Source organism: Gambusia affinis, linkage group LG10 (genome assembly GCF_019740435.1).
Source record: "Gambusia affinis linkage group LG10, SWU_Gaff_1.0, whole genome shotgun sequence".
In the NCBI taxonomy this organism is placed as follows: Eukaryota; Metazoa; Chordata; class Actinopteri; order Cyprinodontiformes; family Poeciliidae; genus Gambusia; species Gambusia affinis.
This window is the reverse complement of record NC_057877.1, coordinates 13,242,790-13,270,571: the sequence shown is the minus strand read 5'-3', so window position 1 is coordinate 13,270,571 and position 27,782 is coordinate 13,242,790. Positions and strand designations below refer to the sequence as shown.

Below are 27,782 nucleotides of genomic sequence, written 5' to 3'. Positions count from 1 at the left end.
AATATATGTTTATATACCAATTAATTTTGAGATATGACACTTGAACATTTTAAATTTCACGAGTATTTTCTTTGAAAATATTAGAATACAAATTCTTAACTTTATAAATAGTTCCTTTCTCTAAATTTTCAAGAACATCAAGCATTAACTTAAGAGCTAAAATAGGAAAAGAACTACAGAACAATTCCACATGCATATGTAATAATTTATATAGGGACAAAGAAAACAAATTTCAATTGTTAAAAAAATTGTAAACAAAATGTTTTACTTATTGCCCCATTCTTCAACTTCAGAAAATTTGCAAAATCGTTTTTCCCAATATGTAAAATTTCCATTTAAAATTCAATTACATATCCTCCTGTTTATTAAATAAAAGCACCGAATTTAATTATATCCATCGTCAAACGAAGCAGGCTGATTTTTCAGGGCTCTGGGCCTTTAATTCCTCTGATTCCCACATGAGAATCTTCAACACTCCAGTCAGCTGACTAGACGCCATTTTGTCAGCCATCTCCTACGCTGATCCATTGCCAGAGTCTCTGTACAGCTCAGGACGCCCTGTCCGGCCTCAACAGCTTCACCTACCCACCCGGGCTCGGTAGACTGTAGCGGACCGCCAAAGCCACTGTACCCGGGTGGATGAGAGACTAGCCCAGCGGGTTGGTCGGTTCGGTCTGCACTCAGAAGGACCGTCTCTGCAAGGCGCTTAGCCCCGAGGGACAGAGCGAAGCGGCACAAGTCACAGGCAGACATGGCTTTGAAGATTGTCAAAGGGAGCATCGATCGGATGTTCGATAAAAATCTCCAGGATTTAGTACGTGGCATTCGGAATCACAAGGAAGATGAGGTAAAACGAGCACACTCGGCCACCTGAAACACCTAGAAGCCAACATTTAGCAATGTTTTTTATAATTCAACTCATTTTAGCATCACCGTTATACCGCGACTAGCTAACCAACGTTAACGGCTAACAGTGGGTAAGTTAGCCAGACGTTAGAGCCAGCGGTTAGCAGGTAACCAGCCGGGGTTAGGCAGTTGAGTTAGCTTTGCTTTCATGACATATTTTTTTTACAGAATGAAACTCGCAAGTTAGTTTTCAGAACCGTGTCAGGTGTTTGACGAGGTGGCTTATTGCAGGGCTGATACTGCCAGCTGGCTAACAGATGGAGGAAGAAGATGGCAATGAATCACAGTTTACCAGGAAATTACTGCTCAGCATAGCTGAGATCAAAACACACTGAAGGATTACTGAACTGGCCTACGGGCCACACACTGGGGGGCAGAGCAGGCTTCCCACTGTCTTTAATGCTATAACACGTATGATCGGGGAGGAAAAAAAAAAACTAATTAATAACATATACTAATATGTTGGTTCGGCGTCTAAATAGCAAAACTGTAAAGAAAACATCCCTCCTCAGTTTCGTTGTGTTGCACCTTGCAGCCAAAGCTGAGGAGGTTTGTGACAGTCACATTTTGACCCCCTTGTAGCTACATTATTGTATATTCTTATTTAACCTTTAACCCAGGGCGAAAAATATCCCCATGCTGCTAAAACAGAATAAAATCACAACAATTTAACCTTTTTAGTACACATAATCTGCCTCTGCAACGAACTCGAAGGCAAAAGTCCTAAAAATATTTCAGCAGTAATTTCCTGATAAACTGTGATTCATTGCCATCTTCTTCCTCCAACTCTTTCTTAAAACGAATGAAGTGGACCTTTTTGAAGCAGCGGCTTAAACATACACAGAATGACCTAGCAATCAGGCTGACTCTGTGTTTGATGATAACATCCATGTTGCAGCTCTATGAGCAAAGGCAGTGGGAACTCAAACCGATCTTTTAAATCATCTTGTGCTGGTGATCCTTAGCCTGGTTGTTGATGTTGAAATGCTCAGTGGGTACTAGGTAGTATAAGTGGTATATGCAGCCGTAACTAGTGGTTGGTGTTGGATTTCTGTCTAACTTTGGCCTCCTCACGGTCTCATCTGACAGGCAGAATGTTTTTGCAGCAACTAAACCAGTAGATTGTATTAAAAAGAAAGAAATCAAATGTTCTAAATAAAACTCTGGAACCTGCTGCGTCTTTCAAGCCAGTTTGGGTTTGATCTCTTGACTCGGATCGTGGTTTTGTACTCGCCGTCAGTCGTAACCTAACCCAGATCGCCCAGATAAGTTGCTGGTTGCCCAGCCGACAGTGGACAGTTTGCTAAAATATTAATACTACGTCTCTGTGTTCGTGTGTGCTAACCGCGGGCAGCCTGCAGTTTCTCATGCTCTCCGTTTGCTTTTCACATGTGAGCGACATCTTTCACACGGTTTATTCATTCGTTCTCCCTTTGGTGCTTCTGCACAGAGAGCAAATTGAAGAAATCCGTGAGGGTGTCGCTGCACAGTTTAAAGAACTCGTAGAGGAAACGATTTTAAGCTGTTTGTTGGTTTCTTCTGTTTAAAGAAAGGAAATGGGACAACTTGGAGGACTCGCACGCTCTAGTATAGTTCCAGCCTTGTTTAGGTAAAAGCCACTGGAATCAGTGTGTTGACGTTGCCCCAGTTATTTGAGTTATTTTGATCAGTTCTTGAATAAGACCGTCTCTTCATGTGCGATCTCTGCAAAACGCAGCGTCTCATGGATCGTCAGCTGCAGAGCTCAGCAACCCTTGCCCCCCCCCCCCCCCACCCCCTCCTCCTGTCACTGTGCTGTCTCATGACTGCATACACATGACCAGCACACTCCACATAACTATATGCGTTTGTTTTGTGGGGCTGTTGAATTTGTTGAATTGATCATTGTCTAGCAGAGTCCTTATCAGCCTGTCATAAGAAGTGTAAGCCACAAAAGCTGTTCCTAAAGAAATGGGCTTTTCAGTGCTTTGTCCAAGTATATGAAAGGAAAGTTAAGTGGAAGGAAAAGATGCTCTAGCACCCCGGAGTCAGGACATTCACCTGGATAGATTGCTGATGTGTTGTGCAGTAATTCTCCAGTCAGAGCACTGAGGTCAACTTCTCAGTTGCTACTGAAAAGACCTGTGAAAAATGAACGCTAATCAAGATTCTTCATTCATCATTAAGTTATAGAAGGCTGTTCCTCATATTATTAATTTTAATAATGTGATTAATTTTATATCTCTGCTTAAGAAATTCTGCTTTGTGTTTTCTATTTATTTATTTTTTTAATTTGTCTTTAAATTGTTGGAACTTCAATTCCAATTATTCTAATGAGTTTATTTAACTTTTTAATGTATTTTTTAATTCAGGCTAAATTTACTCATTTGGAGCGTTTAGTAATAAGCTGTATTTCAATGTGCCTTTTGAAAAAAGCAGTAATAAGTTTCATTGTAAGTTGAATTTTTGAAGTAATAAACCAGACACAGATTAATCAATGTCCTCTTCCATGTTTTCTGCTTTATTTTTTTATTGGAAGTATTTCAAGACAATTGTATTTGATTACAGCTTGACGTATGACTCAGCTGCCTCCCTGAGCCAACAGTAGGTGCGTCAATAGATGCAATCTTGGATGGAGAGCAACATAAAGGGCAGGACTTGTGCAAACTATTTATTTAGTTCCCTCTTCTGTCGACTGGAAAGCGACAACAGGACAACCAGGATTGTTGCAGCTGGCTTTCTGTTGCTCGGTCGAAACGTGCCGCTCCGGATATTGCGCTACCTAATCTGATCTGGTGTCTGCTTTTGTCTGTTCTCCCCTTGCCCACTCCTTTTGTCTGTCCGCAGGCCAAATACATCTCCACATGCATCGACGAGATCAAACAGGAGCTCAAGCAAGACAACATTGCTGTCAAGGCCAATGCTGTGTGCAAGCTCACCTACGTAAGATCCCCACTGCCTGCCGCCGCCGCCGCCGCCTGTCATTTCTGCTCCGCACATATACACTCATGCACACACAGATGAGACTCTGTGTAGCGCTGGCGGTTTAATTCGTTCCCTCCCTGCTTCTTCTAGTAGAAGACCATGTCCTTGTTTTTAAGCGCCTGCTAAAACTGAAAGCAATGCTCCATGCAGTTTGCAGGATTAAGTATTGATGTGCATTCCGCTGCAAGACAAGTGAGAGAAGCAAAGAAAACTGTAGTCAGTTTTGGTTTTGTCTTGTTAGAAATTGTGCACTATGCTGTTGGTCAATTTGCAAGCTTTTTTTAAGAGAGGAAAAAAAGTGATAGAATCTGATTATGTTCAGTTATTATGAATATATGGCGTTATTTATCGCTGGAAGGAGTGATGCAGATAGATTCACCTTAATATGCAAAACAAAATGATGGAGAAATATTTCTCATGGCTTCTTGTAAAACTTTATCAGGTGAACTCTGTAACATTGTAGCTGCTTGTATTGTGTAGCAGCTGGAGATTTCACCACTACTAGCTGAACAATTTCCAATTAAAATGTAATCAGTTTTTTATTTGTAGATTGCAAACTCATCAAGGTTTAAGCCTCCATTTATTTTGCCGCTTTTGCTCACATTTAGAGCTTTAGTTTCGGTATTTATCACAGACCCAGTTTAAAGCCGCCCTCTTCTCCTCTTATGCCCACCGTATCTGTCCCGTCTGTGTTTCAGCTTCAGATGCTGGGCTACGATGTCAGCTGGGCTGCTTTCAACATCGTTGAAGTCATGAGTTCCTCCAAGTTCACATACAAGGTAGGACTACGGTTCTGTTATTGCTGAGCTCATCTCACAACAGAAGGCTTCTCTGACAGCAGTACCATGAATCGTCTTTGGGAAATGTGCTATTCAGGTACATTTCTGTCAACTTGCTGATGAATGTGTTTGCCTTTTCTTTTTGCAGAGGATTGGTTACTTGGCAGCCTCACAGTGCTTCCACGAGAGCACAGATGTCATCATGCTGACAACCAATCAGATCCGAAAGGTCAGCGATGCACCTGTTTTGTGCGCCTTGATGTTCATGCTTTATTGTGAGCTGACTGGTTTTTATTAAATCAACAATTTTTCTTTCTGTTTTGGCCATTTCCCCCTGCAGGATCTCAGTAGTCCCAACCAGTATGACACAGGTGTTGCCCTAACAGGCCTGTCTTGTTTTGTTACCCCTGATCTCGCACGGGATCTGGCTAATGACATTATGACACTGGTGAGTCACAGAAAATGTCAAGTTTATCCGGATGGTTCATCCTTCAGTGTCCTGTTTTTTTGTTGTTGTTTTTTTTCTGCCCTGGATTTCCGGTTTTTCCCCCAGGCCTTTTTTTTTCAGAATTGATAAGAAATGTATATTCTTTTAAAAATTTGAATAAAACTATCATATTTCTCCTTTCCTTTGCTGTTTTTCACTCAGATGTCCCACACCAAACCCTACATCAGGAAGAAAGCTGTGTTGATCATGTATAAGGTATTTTTAAAGTACCCAGAATCTCTGCGCCCTGCTTTCCCAAGACTCAAGGAGAAACTGGAGGACCCAGATCCAGGTAATTACCAAGACATATATTGAGTTTAGTGTACAGAAAGGCATTTGTCATCAGTTTTGTGGTGCTTATTGGAGGCATATGTGATGGCACTATGATATGTTGCTGTCTAAAGCATTTTTTTTTCAAATCATAGATGAATATAATCAACAAAATGATGGGAGCCTGGTGTATCTGACCAGAACTGTTTTATAGTGAATGGAGGGAAATTAAGGTTGCATGGTGCTGCTGTAGTGCTAAAATGAACTGGGGGGTGACATTTTCAAGTGTTAAATCTCATGCCAGCACCCAGCCTCACAATATAACACATTAAAAATACTTGTAAACAATGTCCCAGGTTTCAGTCCTGCTGCTGTGGGTATTTCAAAAGTCAAACCTGAGCTGTAATGCTAAACATTTATGTACTTCTACCCATCCATTATTGGAACTGAGATTAAAATGGGCATTCTTTTCTATTCTTTAAGATAATTTTTTACACAATTTAATGGCTTTACCTGCTACACATAAAACATAATTGTTGTTCTAAATTTAGTTTTTTGTTGTTCTTGCATTATTATAATATATATTTTTTTCCTTTTATGCATGATAGACACCTTTGAAATATTCAATTAGTCAAGGCGATTGCACTATGATGCAATCGCCTTGACATTGCAATCACATTGGCTTTTTTTTCCCCTCTGTTTAATTATTTTCTGCTCTCTCTCAGGTGTCCAGTCAGCAGCCGTCAATGTGATTTGTGAGCTGGCAAGGAGAAACCCAAAGAACTACCTGTCTCTCGCCCCCCTTTTCTTCAAGCTTATGACCTCCTCCACCAATAACTGGGTTCTCATTAAGATCATCAAACTGGTAAGTGAACAGGACGACTGGAGCAGCTGCAGCAAACAAAAAAAAAAACTATAAACACTAGAATTGTTAACACCAGTAGGTCTGGAGCAAGTAAATAATCCGCTCCAGTGCTTTTTGTTCTGGTGTATTTTTATTTATTTTTTGTGTGTGTGTGTGTGTGTGTGTTATGCTTTTTAAGTATTTTACTATTTAAAAGAGCGCATGCATACTGAGAAAATGATGCCTCTTCTTCCCACAAGATCACATGACACTTTGGATACAACAAACAAAGGATTTCCAACAGAGTCGTGTCATTTGTAGCTTTACAGTCAGATTTAATCTGTGCTGAAGCTTCTGCATGGGAAACTGGCAAATTCTCACACTGTAACGCCAATATTTAATTTGTCAACATTGTCACCCTTTTCCTCTCCTAACAGTTTGGTGCTCTCACACCTCTGGAGCCAAGGTTGGGGAAGAAGCTTATTGAGCCTCTGACAAACTTAATCCACAGGTGAGATCAAAGTCCTGCTTATATTTTTTCTATGGATGCTAAAATATTCCATTTTGAGGCAAATGAATCTGTTTTTGCTCTTTAACTCATCTTTCTCTCCCACAGCACCTCTGCCATGTCTTTGCTGTATGAATGTGTCAACACTGTAATTGCAGGTCAGTACTGGGAATCTGTGGGGAATGCATTCAACAAATTGTTGCCGTTTCTAAAAGATTAGAGTCCTACATTTAAACCACAACTCCTACTGTTGAGGTTGTAAGCCCTGAAAGTTAAAAATGCATTTTGCCAACCAGTAAATCCCATTTATCCAAATGTGTAAGCAAATTTTCTGTAAAGATTTCAGACCTGAGCTTATTGCATTGTTGTCCTTCGTTGCAGTGTTGATTTCTCTGTCCTCTGGGATGCCCAACCACAGCGCTAGCATCCAGGTAGGGAGCTCCAACTTTCTATCCCATCTATTTAAGTTTGCATTGAAAATTCAATGCAATCCTTCCCACTACAGCTGAATCATAATGCATGATGAGCAAATGGTCGGTCTGACTGGAAAGCCAAAATACATTTTTCATTCAGTCAATTTTTCAGTGATCCAAAAAGTTAGGTGCTCCAGAATTGTTTGCATGATATTTCCTTTTGGGAATCAGTCCTGGTGTGGAAAGGTCTAGAAAATCATTAATTCCTCTGCTCCCTTTGTTTTTCTCCCGTTTCTCTGTTTCTCTCTCTCTCTCTCTCCCACAGCTCTGTGTGCAGAAACTGCGAATCCTGATAGAAGACTCGGACCAGAACTGTGAGCCCTCTGTCAATGCCTGCAGTGTGTCATTTTCTCATTGTCTGTGTGTTTCTGATTGTGGAACAGTCGGCCCTCGTAGACGACCAGACCGTAGACCTCCTGACTCTGGATAACTCGAACTTTCTTGCACTTTTACTAAATTAGAAAGCCTGCTTGGCATACCATTGTTCCTAAGCAGCATCTGCAAATTGCTGAGTAAGACTGTGAAGAAGCTTGCAGTGTTCATTCTCAGACTGCTTCAGTTCGTAGCTCAATAACCATCCAGTTTGAGAGGGGGAAAAAAGGCTTTAAGCTGGAGTTGTGTATTCACAACAGTTTTGGTTTTTATATTGTTGTAGTCAGCCGTTCGAGTTATCCGGACATCCATTTCTAGGTAGGTGTGTGTATGTGGTGTAGACAGTGGGTTTTTGGTGGTAGTACATTAGAATTTGAGGTTTAACGTTTTGTTTATCCTTTTATCTTCTACTGAAGAAATATTCAAGATATTTTGATCAAATGGGGCTTGGTTTTAGAGCGTCGTTGTTGGTCCTCCGAATCAGACGTCTGCTACGTCTAAACAGCGGCCTGTACTGTGACGCAAAACGAATACCTTATTATGGTAACTAGAGGTGGTAAACCTCGCTGGAGACTGAACCTGTTTTGTAACAGAGCTTTGGAAATCAGAATAAAGATACTGACTGAGAAAGCACCGCCTATCAACCAAAAATGGAAAAAATGTAAAGCATGCATGAACAACATAACCTTCGTTTTCCTCCCTCCTCTTTAGAGTTGGGCTCTGTTTTAGTCTTGCATCTTGCCTTTTATCAGATAATCTTTGAGATTTTTTACAGCAAAATAGATACTGAATGCTCTAAAGTTATCAAAATGAGCATGTTTTACTCTAATTTGCTCAGTTTTGTGATCTGCAGGTCAAATAGTAAACAATTATTATTTTCTAATGTATTAAAATTAAAATCCCACAGAATCTCATGAATAAACACATCAACCAACTGCATAGTTGCAGTTGTTCATAAATGTCGGATAAAAGTTAGGTAAATTTGCTTTTTATTCATAAATGAGGACAATCTTAAAAATCCTCATAAGTATTGGATTGAAAGCTCCTTCTGTGGCCAGACTTAAAAAAATATATATAAAAATTTGAAGTCTGCATCTCTAGTATTTTGTTAGGAGGAAAGATTAGGCTCTAACATTAATTTATTTTTACTTAAATTCTGAGCTTTCATTTTAGGAAGGCATGCAGAGCTCATAACCAGTTTTTTGATGCCAAATAAAGCCATCTTAAGTGTTTTGTTTTCAGCTCCGTGAAGAGAAACGGCTCAAATGTGGAGCTAATGCAGCATTCTAAAATTATTAGTTCCCCTTTGGGAAAGTGGTTTTAATGTTTACAGAACAAACTGGCACATTAACAAGCGTGTAACCAGCAGACTGGCAAACTTGTGTCTTAAATATAAATGGACGAATGCATATTCAAGCTGTTTTTTTTGTTTGTTTTTTTTTAAGCTACACTTTAAACTTTTTAGCTTAAATTTAGAAACAGGTTGTGTCTGCAGTATTTCAGTGAACAGGAGTAAGAAATGACGGTGTGGAAAACTGACTAAATGACTTATTTATTTTGTTGCTCACAGTAAAAGATAATGCATTGTGCAAAAATAGATACCGTTGCAAGATATAACTTGCAAAAGATGGTATTAATCGTTATCTGCTGTTTTTGTGAGGTACCCATGTCAGTGGCTGACCGTTTGTGTGATGGTATTCACTGCACCTAGCCTTTCCTCACCCCAAGGTCACTGCTTCACGTTTATTGATTGAGGAAACTGAGAGGCTTTATTATACTCTGCCCAATACGATGACTGACAGAATGCCTTTTTTAGAAAATCCTTTTGGCGTGTGAGGAACGTCTGTCAGGGACTTAAAGGATAAATCAAAACAAAACTAGTCTCCTGTGTGTACGTGTGTTTGTCCTTCCCATTGTCCTGTGTGTTTTGTCTTACTATTTTCCTTTTTTTGTTGTTGTTGTTTTTCCTTTTTGACTCCGTAGCTTGTAGTAGGACTTAGGATAGGCACAGGATGTTCTCAGTGAATTAGAAAATCATGAAGTTAATTTATTTCAATAACTCTGTTGATGAGTTCATGACAGAGTGATTTAAGTGCTTATTTCTCCTTAGTTGTGATGATTATGGCTTACAGCTAATGAAAACGCAAACTTCTTGAAGAGTCTTTCCTTCACAGTCTTCTTGAGGCTGCCGTTATGCTGTTACTTAATGCATAGTGTTCTACCACACTTTTTCCATCCACTAATCTTTCCAGTAATGTGCTTTTCTACATGAGGGTGTGGGTGACTGCAAAGTCATGCCTCTTCCTATTATTGTGCACATGAGTACAACATTCTTGTATAAAAATTCTTCAGTTGCTCTTCGGTAATAATCACATTTTCTGAGAAACGTCATCTTAACGTTTTCCTCAGTTGTTGGCCATACTCATTAAAATGAACTGAAATATTTTTTTTATATCAGTCTTTGTTTAATTATTCTTATCAAGATGAGTTTTATTCCTTCAGTGGAATCGCCGAAGTACCGTATTTAAACTTTAAAAACCTATTTTACCTGGTTTAGCTCAGCCCTTTTAGGGTGAATGCATTTACAGCTGGACTGTAATATAGCTTTAAATTACCGAGATTAATAATTGAAAATATTAATATCCACATAAATTAATAATTGGCTGTCTAAACAAATTGCATATCAACAGATATAAGAACATTAGGAGCGGTAATCTTATTGGGTTCATTGTATGAGGTTGTGTGTTTTCATCTTGGTGCAGTGAAATACTTGGGCTTGCTCGCCATGTCCAAGATCCTGAAGACGCACCCCAAGTCTGTCCAGTCTCATAAGGACCTCATCCTGCAGTGTCTCGATGACAAAGACGAGTCCATTCGTCTCAGAGCTTTGGATCTTCTCTACGGCATGGTACGGAGCCGAAACGGCGCCCCACACTGTTTGACCCGCGTATCCTAGTATGTGTAAACATGCATGTAAAAGCTATTTTTGTCTGGGTGAGATGTGTAAAATAAAACGGGAGGGAGCACAAAGATGTGGAAGCTGATCTTAATATCAATGAAGGTTGATAACACAGCAGGATGGCTTGAAGAAATTAGTGCTTATCTTATCCAAAATTAGATTAAATCTGTATCGTCAGCTCAGAGTTTTACAAAAAAAAAAAAAAACAGAGTGCATTTCAGTTAATTTAGTTTCCCGCATTATGACGTTTGTTCAGGATGAATAAACAGGAAGCTCACGGAGCTCATGCATGAAGGAAAATGTAGTGTTAGCCTCAGCAGTATGTTTTCATTGTCTTTTTATTAAGGTAAGAGACATTAAATCAAACCTTAATTCATCATTACGGATTGCATTTCTGCTTTGTCCAGGTATCTAAGAAGAACTTGATGGAGATCGTAAAGAAGCTGATGCTGCATGTGGACAAAGCTGAAGGAACCACTTACAGGGATGAACTTCTCACCAAGATCATCGATATCTGCAGTCAGAGCAACTACCAGTACATCACCAACTTCGAATGGTTTGTTTTGCTGTTTGCCTGCGCTCCTTTCTGCCTCACTCAGAGTTTAACTTGGTTGGATTGAACGCCACTCGCTGCCCTTTGCGTGACTGACAGGTACATCAGCATCCTGGTGGAGCTGACCCGATTAGAGGGCACACGACACGGCCACCTCATCGCCTCTCAGATGTTGGACGTTGCCATTCGGGTGAAGGCCATCCGAGCGTTCGCCGTCGCTCAGATGGCCACTTTGCTGGACAACGCCCACCTGCTGACTGGCAACACGCAGCGGAACGGCATCTGCGAGGTTCTGTACGCTGCGGCCTGGATCTGCGGCGAGTTCTCCGAGTGAGTTCACGTTTCCACACACAATGTTCCGAGCGGAGGACGACTCCGAAAGCGGGCGGTTATATAAATCGTGTCGTTTTGGCAGACACCTGGAGAACCCCATGCAGACGCTGGAGGCCATGCTGCGGCCCAAGGTGGCCACGCTGCCGGGCCACATCCAGGCTGTGTATGTTCAGAATGCAGCCAAGCTGTTCGCAACGGTGCTGAAGGGCGAGGAGGGGAACACAGACGGCACAGCTGCGCAGGAAGCCAGCCAGCTAATGATAGACAGGCTGCCGCTGTTTGTGCAGAGCGCCAACCTGGAAGTCCAGGAGAGGGTGAGACTGAACAGGTCGCGCCCAGACAAACTAATCTGGTCAAGTGTGTGACTGACTGGCTCACCTTCTGTCCTCAGGCGTCCTGCATCCTGCAGCTGGTCAAGTACATCCAGAAACTTCAGCAGAAGGACGTGGAGGTGGCAGAGGAAGTCGACGCGCTGTTTGCAGGAGAACTCAACCCCGTGGCCCCGAAAGCACAGAAGAAAGTTCCTGTTCCTGAAGGGTCAGTGTGTGTTATTTTTGGTTTTTTTTGTACCATGTACCGACATATTTAACTACAGCTAAAATTTCAGCGCAGTCCTAATTATTTTGACTACTGAAGTGTGAAAATCTTTGTATGTCTGTGAAGCCTGGACCTGGACGCTTGGATCAACGAACCGCCTTCTGAAAGCGAGTCTGAGGACGAGCAGCCAAAGGCGATTTTTGCGAAGGAGGAGCCGAAACACTCCAGACCCCGTCACACAGAAGTGGACGAGAAAGAGCTCGCGAGGGTACGCATGGAGGAACGCAGCAGCTGCACATTTTACTGGCTTCATTTTGTTGCAGAAGATTTGACTCCTGTTATCTGCGTTTCATTATTTAGTATAAGGCGATGGTTAATACAAGTCCTCTTCTTTTCACCTTCATTTGCATGTTTGTTTGACGTTCTCAATTCTCAAAGATATAGCATGAATATATTCCCGGGCAGTGATTGTTTAATAAAAACCAAAGTATTGATCTGTAGCTCAGGGTTAAAGCTTTATTTATCTGCCTTCCCCTGTGGATCCCTGCTTGTTCTAAAACGGAGTAAGGAGGTTATTCATGGATTAATTCATGATGCGGATTTTATTTCTTTCCCAGAGGAGGGAAGCCAGAAAGCAGGAGCAAGCCAACAATCCGTTCTACATCAAGGCTTCCCCGTCCTCTCAGAAGGTATGTTGATCACTTTTCACTCATCTTTCATGAATAATAGTGCTTTGGTTTACACTCTTTAAATGAAACACTGAGTTAATAGGCAGTTTAGAAACTTAAGGATATTTTTTTTTATCATTGTTCTTTTGTTCAGGATAATTTTAGAAGAATAAATGAGTATGGAAAAAAATCTTTGCATGCCCAGATTTTATTACGTCTTTAGTCGTCAATGGAACACATCTAATGTTCTGCTCATCCATTTGCGCATCGTCCATCAAATGAACAGATATTAACTACACTGTAATGAAGTTTTTTTGTTGTTGTTGTTTTTTTTGGTTTTTTTTTATCTCTGTAGGTTTATCAAGAAGCTCCTGGAGTGGAGCACATCCCAGTAGTGCAGATTGACCTCAATGTGCCTCTCAAAGTCCCAGGTGGGGTCAAATATCATAAGATTAATCAAAGAAACGTTAAAAACATCTCAATCATCTCAAATTAGTCATTTAAAATGACTATTCCACAGTGGGGTTTTTTTTGCCATTCTCTTGCTTCTTGCCTTCTTTCATTTGTCTTATTTATAAACGACGCCCCTGTTGTTCAGGTCTGCCTATGTCTGACCAGTATGTGAAAATGGAGGAGGAGCGGCGTCAGAAAGAGAGAGCAGAGAAGAAGAAGAAGGAAAAGAAGAAGAGGAAAGAAAAGCGCAGCGGACGAGGGAAGAAGCACGATTCGGCTCCGGAGAGCGAAGAGGACATCACTCCAGCTCACATGGTGGACATTGTTACAGAGGAGATGCCAGAGGTAGGCATGCCGGTCAATTAGAAATGTCATGGGTTAAGTATCGACCCAGACATCAGTTACTGCTACTGTTTTGCTTTTTGTTTAAACTCTTCGCTGCTATTTGAGTTGATGCATGAAGCCACCAGTAAATTAGAAAAACGAAACTGATTCATCGAGTTGAAGCAGAGCAGTAAATTCACTAAGATATGACAGTGCCCTAAAAAACTGGAATATAAGAATCGGAGTTTATTTTTTATTTTCAAACCACATCAATGCAGCTAAATCATCATGAGTAACCACTACACAAATGGCTTTTTATAAACTTGTATTGATATTACTCTGTATAACTTGTGTAGCTTAGTACCTCTCTGATTGGAGAAAAAAAAAATTGATGTAGATGTCTGAGATATTGGGGAAACTCTGTTTAAATTCCTTTTTAAATCAAAAAGTGCTTTTTTGTTAACAGTTTTAGGCATATTTTGCATAAAAGAAAATACTCTGGGGAATAAGTTGCATCGGTGTCCTTAACTTAAGAATTACTGTTACATTTGAGCCTTACATGGTTATAGAAATCAGGATTTCTTGTAAAAATTTATATTTTGCCAAGGTACTAAGTCTTGTGTTAATTGCTGTATCCTCTTGCTGCCTGCAGAATGCCTTACCCAGTGATGATGATGAAAGAGACCCCACTGACCCCCACAAAGCTCTGGACATCGACCTGGACAGGTGAGTCCACATGGCTCTGATCCTGCTTCAATTTATGTTCTGACTAGCTTAACTCTTCATTTCAAACTTCAACTACATCTACAAAACAATCGACCCACTTGGTTTTTGTGTTTGTTTGTGTTTTTGAGGGCAGGGAGGCAACTTGCTGGGAACTGTGTATGTTTTTTTTCCCTTTTCTTTTTTTGGTAATAACTTTTATCTTAATCTCTTATTTTGAAGTTCTTTGTTTTTCAGTACAGGACTAATTACATTTATCAAATTCATACATTTTTTTGTGTTAAATTTGTCCTAAAATAGGTTTTCTTGTCATTTTCTTCCCACTTTAACTCCTGTTTCCCAACATACTAAACATTTTAGCCTTGAAACACCAGATTTCTTTTTTTTTTTTTTTCTTAAATACTTCTCTCAGTGTTCCTGGATGGCTCACCTGTGGCACTTTGAATCTGATGAACATAATTAAGAGCCACACAGATGTCAATAATACAGTCTGGAGCAGATTTGAAAATCTCAAAGCGAATGTTTCCCTGCAATAAAAAAAAGCTGATGTGAGAACCACTGAGACTATATAAGCTCAAAAGCTGTTTGACTGAACTGAAGCCGTACATGTTTAAACAAACAAGCTAAAATGTCTTTAGAGAAGTATAAACAGCCTGAAAACATCTACCCTGCACGTTGTGTTGAGATTTCTGACCAAAGCATCAAAGTTGATGCCACTTGGCCCTGTCCTTCCTCACACCCTCATTGCTTTCTGCTTCCTCTTTTCTGTGCTTGCACACAACCATCACTGTCTCTCGGTGCGGGCAGTTTGATGGAGTCGGCTGGGCGCAGGTGAGTAGAACCCCAGCCACAGGAAGTGGGCTCTGGCTGCACACAGACGGCCTTACCGGCTTTGTCTTTCCGCTAATAGATGCCTTTATACTTACAATGGAGCTGCCTCACCCTTGTCTAGTCGGAGCTTGCCTTACCTGCTTCCTTTCTTTTCTTTCCTTGCCTTGTGTTTTCTATGACTAGCAGCTTTGAACAATTTATTCAAGTCCCTGTTCTCTTACCCTGATGCCTCCTCCCCTCTTCCCTGCACCTTTGCACTTTGCACCTTGACAATATCAGCATCTTTTAATTCAAACAAAAGTTTTGTTTTCTTTTTGTGCTCTTTAAACTAAGACTATCAATAAAGTGAAGCATACAAACATATTCATTGGCATGTTGGGACTGATATTTTCAGGTCTTAATCTTTAGTAATCTGTCCTGCTGGTATAGGCTCCCAAAAAACGTTTTTTTTTTTTTTTTTTGTCTTGTTTTGTTTCTTTCAAATAATGACATGGTGCATGCTTTTAGAGGCCTTATCACATGTGGTACATGCCTTAATGCTTCTGTCCACATTCCCAAGTCATACCTGACTGCTGGTCTTTTGATGTGTCCTTTGATCAGTGCTAGTGTGTATGTTTGAAAAGCATAACATCAATTGGTTCTCATAAAATTTTTCTATTAGAACCCTTTCTATAAGTCATCCTGGGAGAGGTTGAATTATTTAGTTTTGGGAGTAGAATGTACTTTCAAAGGAAGTGAGCATCTTGTTGGACAGTTGTTTACTGATGGATGGGAGGCTTACGAATAAAATGCGTTTCAAGCTAGAGCGGCATGTTTTCTGGCTTTTACATTTAAAAAAAAAATTTTTTTAACCCAAAAAATGACAAAGTGGGGTCTGACATCAGACAGAAAGCGTTGACTGTCGATAGATCTTCGCCAGCAGGGGGACACACTGCATGCTGGCCCAGCTTGGAGGGTGAAAAGACATAGAGGCTTGTGTGGAGAAATGTTCCGATGTCTAGTTGTCTAATGTTTCAGGCTTAGAGAAATAGCACAGCTCTGCATTTTGGAAAACCGGAATGTGCCTGAGTATTGCTTTCTGTTCCACCTTAGTATGTCTTGTATTGTCAGCTTGTGAAACAAACTAATATTCATAGTTTTCCAGGTCTTGGCACCAAATCCATGTGGGTCAGTTGTGTAACAGTCTTGTGAGTTAAGTGATGGGTTTCTGTACATTTTGCTTTTTGTCCAGGCCGCTTGCAGACAGCGAGAAGCTGCCGGTCAGGTCACATCGTGCCGCCGAGGCCCAGAAAAGCCCAACAGATGGAGAAACTGAAAATGCGACTTTGCAGGAACCCAAGAAGAAGAACAGTAAAGAAAAGAGAGAGAAGAAGAGAGACAAAGAGAGAGATCGGAAGGTGAAGGAGTTGTTTTGATCACAAAGACCCACACTATTCAGGCTATCTAGTATCATAAGACAGACTGAGTATTTGAAATTGTTAATTAGATTTATAAAAGGACATCAGTAAGCTGTCAGCTGCTTTGACTTTGTTCTTTAGCCTGACTGAAACATGAATCTTTTTTTTCGCAGAAGAGCAAAGAAGAGAAAAAGAAGAAAAAACACAAACATGAAGACAAGGAGGAGGATCTTCTCGGGGGTCAGGCTGACGAACCTGTGCTCCAATCCGAAGAAACAAGTCAAGTGGCAGAACCGCCCACTTCCTCCTCTACCACTGCTGAGGTACTTTCAAAACAAGTCTAAGCCAAAAATGGCTAGCATCTAAGAAATGATAAATTATGGTGCCGTGCAAAAGTTTTTAAACCCCTCAGCCTGGTTTAGGGTTGACACAATACAGAAAATGTCAAATTTGATACCAATACTAAGAAAAATATGCAAGACTATATCACTGCAACTATTTTTTCTTCTTTTTTTTTTTTTTTTTTTTTAATTCAGGGTTCTTTTTATTAAAGAGCAGAAAATGTTACCAAATATAGAATGACAATGATTTCAATGTTATGATTGGGGGGAAAAAAATCCCCACAAAGTATAAATCAAATCAGCTCTGACTTTAGAAAAGCATCAACTTAAAAGTCACCTTTTTTCAAAGCGGTAGACTACCCGCTTTGATGAGTTTCTGCTCCAATTGTCGACTTTGGTCTGGAACCACTGTGTTGAAATTAAGTTGTTTTATTATCGGCCACATTGGCTTCCAATTCATTTGTCACTGAATAGAGAGGTAATGAAAGGGACGTGCTGATCATTTCGTCACTTAACTACTTGGTTGAAAACAGAGTCTCTGCTGAAGCACGTTACCCTGTTAACTCATACCTGCAGTTATATGATAATGTGCAGGAACTTTACAACTTTATTATTGCAGTGTTAGTTGTAGCGCTGTCCCTCGGCTTTTTGTGTTTTGCTGCTTGTATGCCTTATAGGCAAAATGAGCAATGCTTCTGCATTTGTTTTGTCAGCCAAAGAGGGCTGTGAAGACTCTTCAGTAACAACCTCTGGCCAGGTTGTTACTGAAGTTTTAAACTTCCAGCACCAGCAGCTCAATGTTTAGATTCTTTGACCTGATTGTTCTGGTGATTCTCAGAAAGCTCTAAGCATTTCTGTAGCACTGCTGTGTGACAATGATTTTGACGCAAATGAATTTTGTAGAAGACTGATTTTTTAGTCTCTATTATATTAAAATAGTTCTTATTTTGACATCCTCAATTTGATTACATTAACACACCAGTGGACTCGGTTTTCCTTCCACTTCGATATTATGCGCTACTTTCCTGTCCTGCCAGACATTAAACTTCTCTAATGTAACAAAATATGAAGAAGTCTAAGATGTACAAATACTTTTGCAAGGTGCTCTAAACAAACCTACTTAATCAGAAACACTATAACATAAATATTACAGTTGCTGTGAAGAAGATCGCATGTAAACAGATGTTTGATCATTTTCCCTGACTCAGCACTTCTGTTGCTTCTTCCTAGTCTCTCTTTCAACCAGCTCATCTGGTCTAGTATCAGCTTCCCCACAGCTGACTGCAGTCTCTTGCCAAATGATTGATTTATTCATGAAATAGTGCAGTGTAGTCTCTTGTCTGTTTTCATGAATAGTAGTAAAATACAGAAACTGTGTGGCCCTCACCTCCTGCCCCCCCTCTCCCCTCCCTTCCTCTTCTAGGTATCGGATCTGGATTTCTGGCTCTCAAACGCTCCAGTGCCCTCTAACACCCAGGTTGAGTCATTCCCACCCTCCCTCTCTCCACATCCTGCCCTTCTGTTCTCAGTTTGCACATCCCTGTTTCATAATCCTGTGTCTCATGGACCTTCCTCACATTTTGGACCATACACTGTTTCAGTGGCTTCTTCCCTTTTTGTCTCCCCCATCCCCCTTTTCCTACCCACAGGTCACATAAAAGTCTATCCACTCCCATTTTTAAGCGCACATCTTTTTTTTTTTTTTTTTTCTAGCATGTATGTCTGTGTACCGTCTGTGTGTGCAAGTGGTTCGCGTTAGTTCCTGTTTTGCCCAGCGGGTGTCCTTCTATTATTGAGGTCAAAGTGGGAATTTGTTTTGTCGGTGTCCACGCTGCATCATGGTGCGTCTCTTGAATCTTCCTTAGCAGTCATGTGGATTTTTGTTTGTTTGTTTGTTTTTGGTCCGTTGTGTGTTTTAATATGCAAGTATCACCTAGTGAGAGGAAATCCCTATTTGTGAGACTAATTTTGTGGTTAAAAATTTGTCTCATTAGAGATTTTTCTGATGAAGTCTTTCATGATCTGAGAAAACACCTAAGCGGGTACTTACCTTCAGAGTACTCTGGATTTTGTGTATATTCAGCCTTACAATAGGAATGTTTACTTAAAAAAAACCTTTACAGCATTTTGCAGCTGTTTATTTTATATTTTCAGGAACATTGTTTTAACTTTTATAATTCTTATTTTTGGCAAAGTATGAATAATTCTTTATTTAAAGAAAATGTAGTACATAGAGTTCAGCAAAAACGTACAATAACATTTTCAGGTAAGTGTGCCTTTTGCACAGCTTGTTATTCCTATTTGACAAAGTAAAATTAACCTGTTAAATCAGGATCAGGTGGTGCTTGTAACTGTGACGACAGCCTGGTCACTCCTAACATTTTTTTCTAATATCTCACTAAACTGACTTCAAAGCATAGGAGTGATATGACAGAAAATCTTAGCGGTTTTGAAGCCGTTGTTCTTTAAAACCTTTCTCCACCCGTTCTGCTAACGGGGCCTCCACCAAACACGTGTAAACCTTTCATTTTGGCTTGTTCCTTTTCTTGCGTCGTCTCATCTGTAAGCGGTAGGAAAACACAAACATGCTACACTATTAAATAGAAGTTGCCGTTTGATGTTCACAAAAACTTACTTTTACATCTTTAGTAGACTGATTTGTGAGGACTTGCTAAGTAGAACCGGTGCTGTCAAGTGTCTGGATCTTTACCCTGGAGCTCATCCGCCCTGAAGAAAAAAAAAACAACAACCCAGAAATGGGCCTTAACGTGTTTTTGTTTCTGCACTGATTCTCTCTCCAGCAAAACAGATGGTATCTGTATATATTAAATATGTTGCTTAGATCCTGCCTGGCAGACAGTTTTGAGTGTTTTCACCGTAGTTTGTGTCGCTGGTTAATGCAGTAGTTTCACACAGCATATAAGGCAGCGAGGCATGCTTATCGCCCTCCCTAATTCACTTGCCTCTTCCGACACAGATGTAGCAAACTCGGCCATACGTGTTTGTGCTCGCTCCTGCTAACGCATTAATCTGGTGCTTTATGTTTGGGCGTGTGTTCTGAGCAGGAAGCAGCAACAGTAGCAGCAGCAGCCCCAGAGCCCTCCGTCACAGCGCCAGACTCCGAGCCAGATGAACCCAAAGACACAGAAATGGAGGAGACGGTGAGTCACGTTGATAATGTGATCAAAGTTAAACGTTTGGCCGCAACCCTCAAGATTTCAGTTTAAGACACCCTGGCAGGGTTTGTCGCATTGGCAGTGCTCCTTCCAACAAGCTGGAGTAAATTATGTGACATAAACCTGATGGCATCTGCCGTATTCCTCTGCTTCAGCCACTTTCATTGTTCAGCTTTTATATATATATATATATATATATATATATATATATATATATATATATATATATATATATATATATATATATATATACACACACACACACTTATTTGTCTGGTATAACAGTAATTCAGTAATGGCTATGTTCTGTGTTTTAATGATTAGAAGTCCTCAAAACACAAGAAGAAGAAGCAGAAAAAGGAGAAAGAGGAGAAGGAGAAGAAAAAGAAGAAGAAGCATCACCACCATCATCACCATAGTGACGGTGCTGGAGAGGAGTCTGTTCAGAACGGCACCGTTGAGGAGGAAGAACCCCTCCCGGTCAGTGTTAAAGCAGCAACTGTAAGGTTGTTTTTGTGCCAATGAGTTTGGTTTTTTTTTTTTTTGTTTGTTTTTTTAAATACATCCCATGTATTTTATCTGCTAAGTTAATTATTATAACATGCTCCTTTTTTCTCAATTAGCATCTCTGATCTCACTTCCTGCTACAATCACACTTTTGCATATTAAACATCAGTGGCACAGAATGGCCGATGTGACCTGAGCTTTTCTCTGCTTTCAGCCAATGTCCAATTACTGCCTGCTGGCTGAGAATTCCTACATCAAGATGGTGAGTATCTGGGACGTTTTCTTTTTAAATTTCACTCACCTTTTGGCACTAATATGTTATTTAACTCCCCAGTTTGATTTCTAATGAACATGAATGACTCTCAGAAGTTGGGTTACGTTTGACCTTCAGTCTGACATTAAGAAACAGTCGGTACATTTGTCTTTGTTGCTGATTGTTGTTCATCTTAGTTTTTTTTTGTGTCATTAGCTATGATTACCCAGGTTTCCGCAGCTGGTATTTCATGTGATAGAGCTACACAAAGTGGTAACTGTGAAGTGGAATGAAAAGGAGACTTTGTTTTCCACAACTTTTCATTCCACTTCCCTACTGTATGACATTTTGTGTTAGTCTGTCTAAAACCAATACAATGCATTGAAGTTTATGAAATATTAATGTTTTTTTCGCCCACAAGAGTCTTAATTCCACATTGGATTAAAAATAATAATCATTTATAAGAAATATAAAACTTTTCCAACACACTGATCCACTGAGTAAATGTTTTCATGTGAAAATGTTACCAAGGGTATTTGTGTTCTGGATTTTCTTATGTTGACCTTTAAAAAAACCCAATTATTATAACATAAGAGGGAAAAAAAAGCCTAAATTACTTTCTGGTCTCTCGCTCTTTTTAAAGATGATGGAAGATGCTGAGGAGGTATTGCTCACCATTCTGTCAGTGACAGAATATCTTCTAAACTCCTTCCTAGATGTGCTGTTCTCTGTCCTTGTTGTTTCTCACAGACTTTCCCTCTGGGTCAGAATACATGAAAGCCTCTGTGGAGTGTTGCTTCAGTTTCTAAGGCTGATGTTTGTCCCTGTGTTTATCTTATTGTGTTCAGTCTGGTTCTATGAAGCCCTGCGTCCTCTCATTCCAAACTAATTAATCTAATTTTCTGTTTCTCGAAAGTCTTTTTTTTTTTTTATCCAATTCTTTTTTTTTTTCGAAGTTCTTGAAATGCTTTGTGAATGAATTGGGTATTGTGACTATGATGTAGAAACCTGTTTGGTTACGTGTCCTGTGTATTCTCAAGGTGTATGACATCCAGGGGAACCTGCAGGATGGCAGCCAGGTGGTTGTGTCTGTTATATTTGAAAACAAGTGCAGCAGCTTCCTCAAATCCATGGAGTTCAACGTCTTGGACTCTCTGAACTCCAAACTACAGAGGCCAGAAGGCTCGGGTCCTCACGATGGCCTCGTCGTCCCCTTCCAACTTCCTCCAGGTCAGAAAGGATCTGCAGAATGGCTCCTGTGAAAGTCGAGTTGGGCTTTCTAACAATTTCTGTTTCTTTGTTGGTGAAGGAGTGTCCAATGAGGCACGGTTTGTCTTCACTGTGCAAAGCATCGTAATGCCACAGAAACTGAAGGGAACTCTAACCTTCATTGTTAAGGTCGGTATTAATATTCACACGAACAGCGCTGCATCTATAAATAAAACAGAAGCATTACAGGAGAACCGCAAGAACATTTCTACTGACAGTGCTTAACTTACTTTTGTCAAAGGTTTTTCTAGTAGTCTTTGTTTTCCTTCTTTTTCATTTTTTTACAGCCGGTTATGGTCTATTGATGAATTTTTGCTGTTTCTCCATTCATTTACACAAATTTCTAATTCAGTCCTCAGACTTTTCAGTATACGTTTTACAACTTAGTCCATATCCATTTGAATATGAACTAAGTTACTTTTATGGAATACCATAGAGGATGTCATTTATTAATTTTACCAAAACAACAAAAATATATTTGTGTATTGTTTTTATTTTTGCAGAATGAAGACGACTCTACTCATGAGAAACTGGACTTCAAACTGCACTTTACCTGCACCTCCTACTTAATCACTACTCCTTGCTACAGGTGGATGATTTGAACGCACACATGTACAAATATTTAAAAATGATTGATGTCTTTTCTCAAATCAAAAATAAAAATAGTTCAATAAGAACATTTCTGATTTTTTTTTTGGGGGGGGGCCCTCAAAGCACTTTAATGGCACGGCAGTGTTCAGCTAAAGCTGGGAAATAAACTCTCCTCACCTTGAGCAGGTCCCAGGGTCGTGAACTCCGTGTGCTTGTGGGTCATTGATGCTTTCACACAGTCATGTACACGGCCTAAATGTTTTGTAACCTCAACAGTGTTCTTCATGCTTTAGGGACTTTTTGTAAGTTTTAGTTGTCGCTCTTTGCTTTGACACTTAACACTTTTGGAATGTGCTTACCGATAACCGCTGAACATTTTGTCCGCTGTCGCAGGTGTGTTTTGTAATCTGGTTTGTTCTTTTCAGCGACGCTTTTGCAAAACTGTTGGAGTCGGGAGACCTGAAGAGCAGCTCACTCCGGCTGGAGGGAGTCAACATGCCCTTCCACCATCTGCTGGCCAGGATCTGCTTCCACCATCACTTCTCAGGTAGTCTGTCTGCTTTGGTTTTTAAAAGTTTAAATCACAGTTTTCCATTTGTGTGAGACCATAAAAGCACCCACTCTGAGTTATTCCACCAACTCTGTTTTAAGTGGGCAGGTGCTTGCTTAGCACAAGCGCCTTCAGTTTCTACCTCCATCAGCATTAGCTGCAGCACTGACGCATCAGTGCTGCAATAACTCCAGTCGGGCCTGAGAAAAAAAAAAACAAACAAAAAAAATACATTCAGTTGTTGAAGGCTTGAAGCAAGTTCCTGAAAAGTAGTTAAAATATTCTGAGGTGAAAATTAAAATCTCAAAGTAGTTTTCGTTTTTATTTAACAGGAGACTAATAAGGGCTCTGAGCTTCAGCTTTAATAAAAGTTATACAAGAGTAAGAATAACTGCAATAATGAGCTCCGTGTCTCGCATTGTAAATTCACATTCAGCTCTTTCTTATTTTATCTACATTTGCTCCTGACGTTTTTCTTTAAACTGAGTTTATAAACATAAATACTGAAGTTGTTTTATGTCACAGGTTGGTCTTTATAAATTCTACCTAGATTGACTTAAACCTCCAGTTCCTCAGCGCTATTTATCAGTTCAGAAGTAACAATGTATGAGTATAGATTGTTGTTTAAATCAACTCTTTAAACTCATTGAGCATTCTTTTAGTTGAACTATGGCAAGACATTTTTTTTTTATTCTGTCCCCTGATGTCATCGTACTGGTTAGACTGGTTCTTCCATCTTAGAAATATTGCCAAAGCTGAAAATGATCAGTTTCAGGATCCTTTTAAAAAAATGTTATTAATATAGAGCTCTCAGTTGTTCAAAACCTTTATATCTGTCTGACTTGCTTTACTTGCATGCTCCAAGTAGGTCCCTGAGGTCAGCTGGTCAGGCTTTTCTGGTTTCCTCTCGTATCAGATTTAAAACTAAAGAGGACAGAGCCTTTGAGGTCTGTGGCACTGAGATAGTGGAAAGCACTTCCACTGTGTGTAACGAGATTCAACAACTTTTTTAGAAACGACTTAGGACTTTTTCTCTCAGGCATTCATAAATAAATCCCAAGTCAATGCATTTCGCATTCTTTGAATTGTTGTCTTTGTTTGCAGGACCTTTTTTATGCTTGTATTGTATATGTGTCGGTATTTTAACTTGCACAGCGCTTTTATGCGTCTCCTCTTTGAGAAGCCTCATATAAAACTTGTTTTACTCGCTTATAAGTGAAACGTAAGATCTTGAGACGTCTGTTTGCAGGGATAAGATGAAGTTAAACTTTAGGTTGTTTTGAAAGGAGTCCCAACCCCCATCAGCCAGTTAGATTCTGCTCTCTCTGGGCACTTACCTTCGCTGTCCTGGAAAACATCGTCGCTACCAGAGTTTGTCATACAATTTAACACTGAAAGAGAAAACATCTAAGAGTTGTATAGTAAACATTTTTCAATTTAACAATCCAAATATGATGGAAAAAAAATTAAAAATCAATGCCAAAGAGGGACCATACCAAGAAATGACTACAGAAAGTCTATTTTTTTTTTTTTTTTTTTCAGATCCAAGAGTCTTGGCACAATTTTTACTTGTCTTTAGTAGGTATTAGTTTTTATCAGCACCCCTAGTGTTTCATGTATACTAAACTTTGTAAGTAGGCTTTGATTATCGAGAAATTATCATTTGAAGTTTATGCAACTCGCCACACAAAAGTCAACCTTTTCCTGTCTTGTTGGCAGTATTTCAGTGTCAGGCTTTTCCAGGGAGGGATGCTCTCAGTGACATAATGAGGCTTCTGTCTGGAAAAACCAGTTAAAATCTTATTTGTAAAACCAGTTAGGAAAAGCCATGGCTCCACCACAGATGCCTCTTTAATGGGAAACAGCCTGAATAATGCTGCTAAGTTTATTCCTCTTGTGATTCTTTGACTAGTTGTGGAGAGGATCGACTCTTGTGCCTCCATGTACAGCAGGTCCATCCAGGGTCACCACGTCTGTCTGCTGGTCAAAACTGTAAGTGACTCTTTGCTCGTTAGCCGTGCCATCATTAACATAGTTAATTTATATGTAAAACATGCAAACAAAAGAAAAAAAGAGATGATTAAAAACCAGATGTATTTTTAGAGCAACCGCTTTTGTTTAATTAAAACCAACATGGAGTTTGCTTTAATGTGTCCAAAACCTTTTAGTTTTAGTGTAATTGAAAATGAAGTCATGCTAATTTGCTTTTCTTGTAACTAGAGCCTCAGATGTTTGTTTTACAATGTTAAACCTCATCATAAAATGTTATCTTTGTTGCTTGTTCTCTCCCAGTCTGCTCAGACGGTGTCCATCGACGCAAAATGTGACGAGCCGACGCTGCTTGGGAATGTGCTGGATGAGATCAAGCAGACCTTCTCTCAGTGCTGATTATTTCTGACGGCCCCAGGGTTCACCCGGCCCCTCCATGCCACCCACTCCCTCATTATGGCAACACAATCACATTACGAAACACTGCGGCTGGCACCTCCAGCTTCACCCTATTTATTAGTCCTCAAATTTTCAAGATTTCTCTCTCCTCACATCCACTCCGATTCCTCTATACTTCTCTCTTTTTTTTTTCCAATTTTTTTTCTTCTGCACTCTCAGCTCTGTGGTCACTCGGCCTCGCTGTTGTTTTACAGACTCGCTGTCTACATGCATCGTCTTCTCTGTTGTGTACCGTGATTTTTACTTGTGTTTTCCAGCTCCTCCTTGCTCTGGATTGCCTCATGTCCTCTACTCTCCCAGGCCTTATCTCTCCGCCCTCCCGCCCTGCTGGCAGTTCATTCTTTGACAGTCGTGTAATGCAACAACTGGATGTTTGCTGTTGATGGTTGAATTGTATCTTTACTGTTTGGGGTTTTATGTTTTCGTCTGTAGTTTGTTTTTGTTTGACGTATGGGTCTCTTCTCCTCCTCTTTTGTTTGAAGCCTGTCTTCGCCTTCGTCTCGACTCCCTGCATCCCGCTTACTGAACATCATTGCAGCTCTGCTCTGTGGGCCTGGAAAAACAATGTGACTGACTTTTTCTTTTTTTTTTTTAAATTAGTACTCTAACTTGGTCACCTCACTTGGTGTATGAAGACTAAACATTTGGGCAGCTGCATTGCTGATGGAGCAGAGAGAAAACCAAAACTAAACACACTAAAAGGCAGGGAGGTTTAAAGGTTTAATAGAAAGCTTTGTCCCTGATTTCTCATCGGTCATGCTCAGAGCAGATGTGGTGTTTTTAGAAACAAAGAAACTTAGTGGGGTCAATGGTTCTTTTTTTTTTTTTTTTTTGCTCTGTGCCTTTTCTCCTACAATCTACTCAAGCTCTTCTGAAGAATTGACATATCATTCCTTCCATGAATTAAATGGATTTAAATAGTTGATAATAGTAAAACTAACCACCAGGAAGGCGTATTCTGTGCTAGCAGATGCTGCTCAGGCTCTCTATAGTCAAGTATTAGTTCAATTCCATCGGGAGAAAGCACCTGCTTCGTGTTCTTGTGAAATATTTCCGCCTCTGCCACTCGAGTGTTTGCAGCACGATTGTTCCACCCATGTCAGCCGGTACCCAGGTGACATCCCTGATGTTTCCCTGCCCTTCGGAAAACCGCCTTGCCTCTTTTCATGCTCCGTTGTCATTTTGGGGTTTTTTTCCACCCCAAGGAAGAATTTGCCTCCTCTCACAAAACCTTTTTTTTCTTCTTTTGAATTGAGTTGTTCATTTTTGACTTCTTACCCTGTTTAGCAAGATAAAAACTAGTTTGTTCATATATACTGTTAAGGCCCTTCTTTGCATCAGTCTGCTGTTGTAGATAATTTTGATGTCTGTGACCATCGGGTCAGCCATTCCACTTGATATTCAGTCCAGTTGTAGAGTCTGAATACAGAGGTGATCTGTTTTTCAGGAATGTCAAAAGAAAACGATCATGTATGTATTCCTCATTCCTAAAAACAACCTCGCTGAATCCAAGAGAAATTGTCTCCTCATTCATTATTATGATCATTGTGTGCATAATATTAGATTAAAATGTGTATATTGCATGATTAGGAATGTAATTTTTTTTTCTGTTATTGTTCTATCACGGGACATGCTTAAACAGTCATTCCATACTGTTCTTTTTCTTTTTCCCTTTCCCCTGAATATGATTTTGTTTACTTGATCATGCTCTATTTTCGACGGCATTGTGTTTTTACCTGTTAAGACGTGATATCACTGAAGGTTTTAAATTATTAAACACAAGGGAAGGAAGGGTTTGGTGTCATGAACACCGAGGGCACGGGGCTCAGAAAACCGGTTTAAAAGTTCAACCTGAAGCAGTGTACGGAGAAGCAAACCGCTGTCTCAACTCTCTTTGGTTAGCTCATTGTGAGGTCTTCTTCCACGTTTGGCTTGTTGCACTGAAATATACGCTCGAAGGAAAGATTTTCAACAGTTATTTTTGTTTTCATTTTTTTCTCCATGCTCAGCTATCAAACATACATTGTAAATGGTCATGATATCAAGAGTACAACATAAATTATATAATCTCCCTTTAAAGAAAGTCCATCAAAACTAGAAATAAATTCTGGGAGAAACTTCTGTAGTCTTTTTTTTGTGTTACAAAAAATAAATCAATAAAACCTTGCCTATACCAAATGGCTTCTTTTTTTTCTTTTTTTTTATTTGGTCTTTTGACTTTATCTGAACCCTGTCTCTCCCCAAGCGTTACTCCAAAGTTGATAGC

General features: G+C 39.9%; 1 protein-coding gene across 3 annotated transcripts; it reads left to right on the top strand.

Moving 5' to 3' along the window:
- The first annotated feature begins 475 nt into the window (after window positions 1-475).
- Window positions 476-27,682, top strand: ap3d1 (adaptor related protein complex 3 subunit delta 1). Of its 3 annotated transcripts, XM_044129796.1 has the most exons (34): window positions 476-847; window positions 3,733-3,828; window positions 4,569-4,649; window positions 4,798-4,878; window positions 4,990-5,097; window positions 5,299-5,428; window positions 6,132-6,271; window positions 6,688-6,761; window positions 6,867-6,916; window positions 7,140-7,189; window positions 7,497-7,545; window positions 10,366-10,511; window positions 10,970-11,118; window positions 11,215-11,445; window positions 11,531-11,762; window positions 11,840-11,985; window positions 12,112-12,253; window positions 12,603-12,674; window positions 13,009-13,084; window positions 13,252-13,451; window positions 14,083-14,156; window positions 16,216-16,381; window positions 16,555-16,704; window positions 18,146-18,199; window positions 19,788-19,883; window positions 20,223-20,378; window positions 20,620-20,667; window positions 21,302-21,322; window positions 21,699-21,888; window positions 21,968-22,056; window positions 22,431-22,516; window positions 22,944-23,065; window positions 24,981-25,060; window positions 25,361-27,682. In XM_044129796.1, exons 1-34 carry the CDS (start codon window positions 752-754, stop codon window positions 25,454-25,456), a joined length of 3,777 nt encoding a protein of 1,258 aa, XP_043985731.1. In that variant the 5' UTR covers window positions 476-751; the 3' UTR covers window positions 25,457-27,682. The 3 variants fall into 3 exon arrangements, with proteins under 3 accessions (XP_043985731.1, XP_043985733.1, XP_043985732.1); XM_044129798.1 differs by lacking the exon at window positions 18,146-18,199; XM_044129797.1 differs by lacking the exon at window positions 21,302-21,322.
- The last annotated feature ends 100 nt before the right edge of the window (window positions 27,683-27,782 follow it).

Excerpts from the sequence above, each read along its gene's own strand:
- ap3d1 (XM_044129796.1), top strand. The coding sequence starts at position 752 with ATGGCTTTGAAGATTGTCAAAGGGAGCATCGATCGGATGTTCGATAAA. Across the intron at positions 11,446-11,530 it reads ATCTGCGGCGAGTTCTCCGA|ACACCTGGAGAACCCCATGC; the intron begins GTGAGTTCACGT and ends TCGTTTTGGCAG. Across the intron at positions 20,668-21,301 it reads AGAATTCCTACATCAAGATG|ATGATGGAAGATGCTGAGGA; the intron begins GTGAGTATCTGG and ends CTCTTTTTAAAG.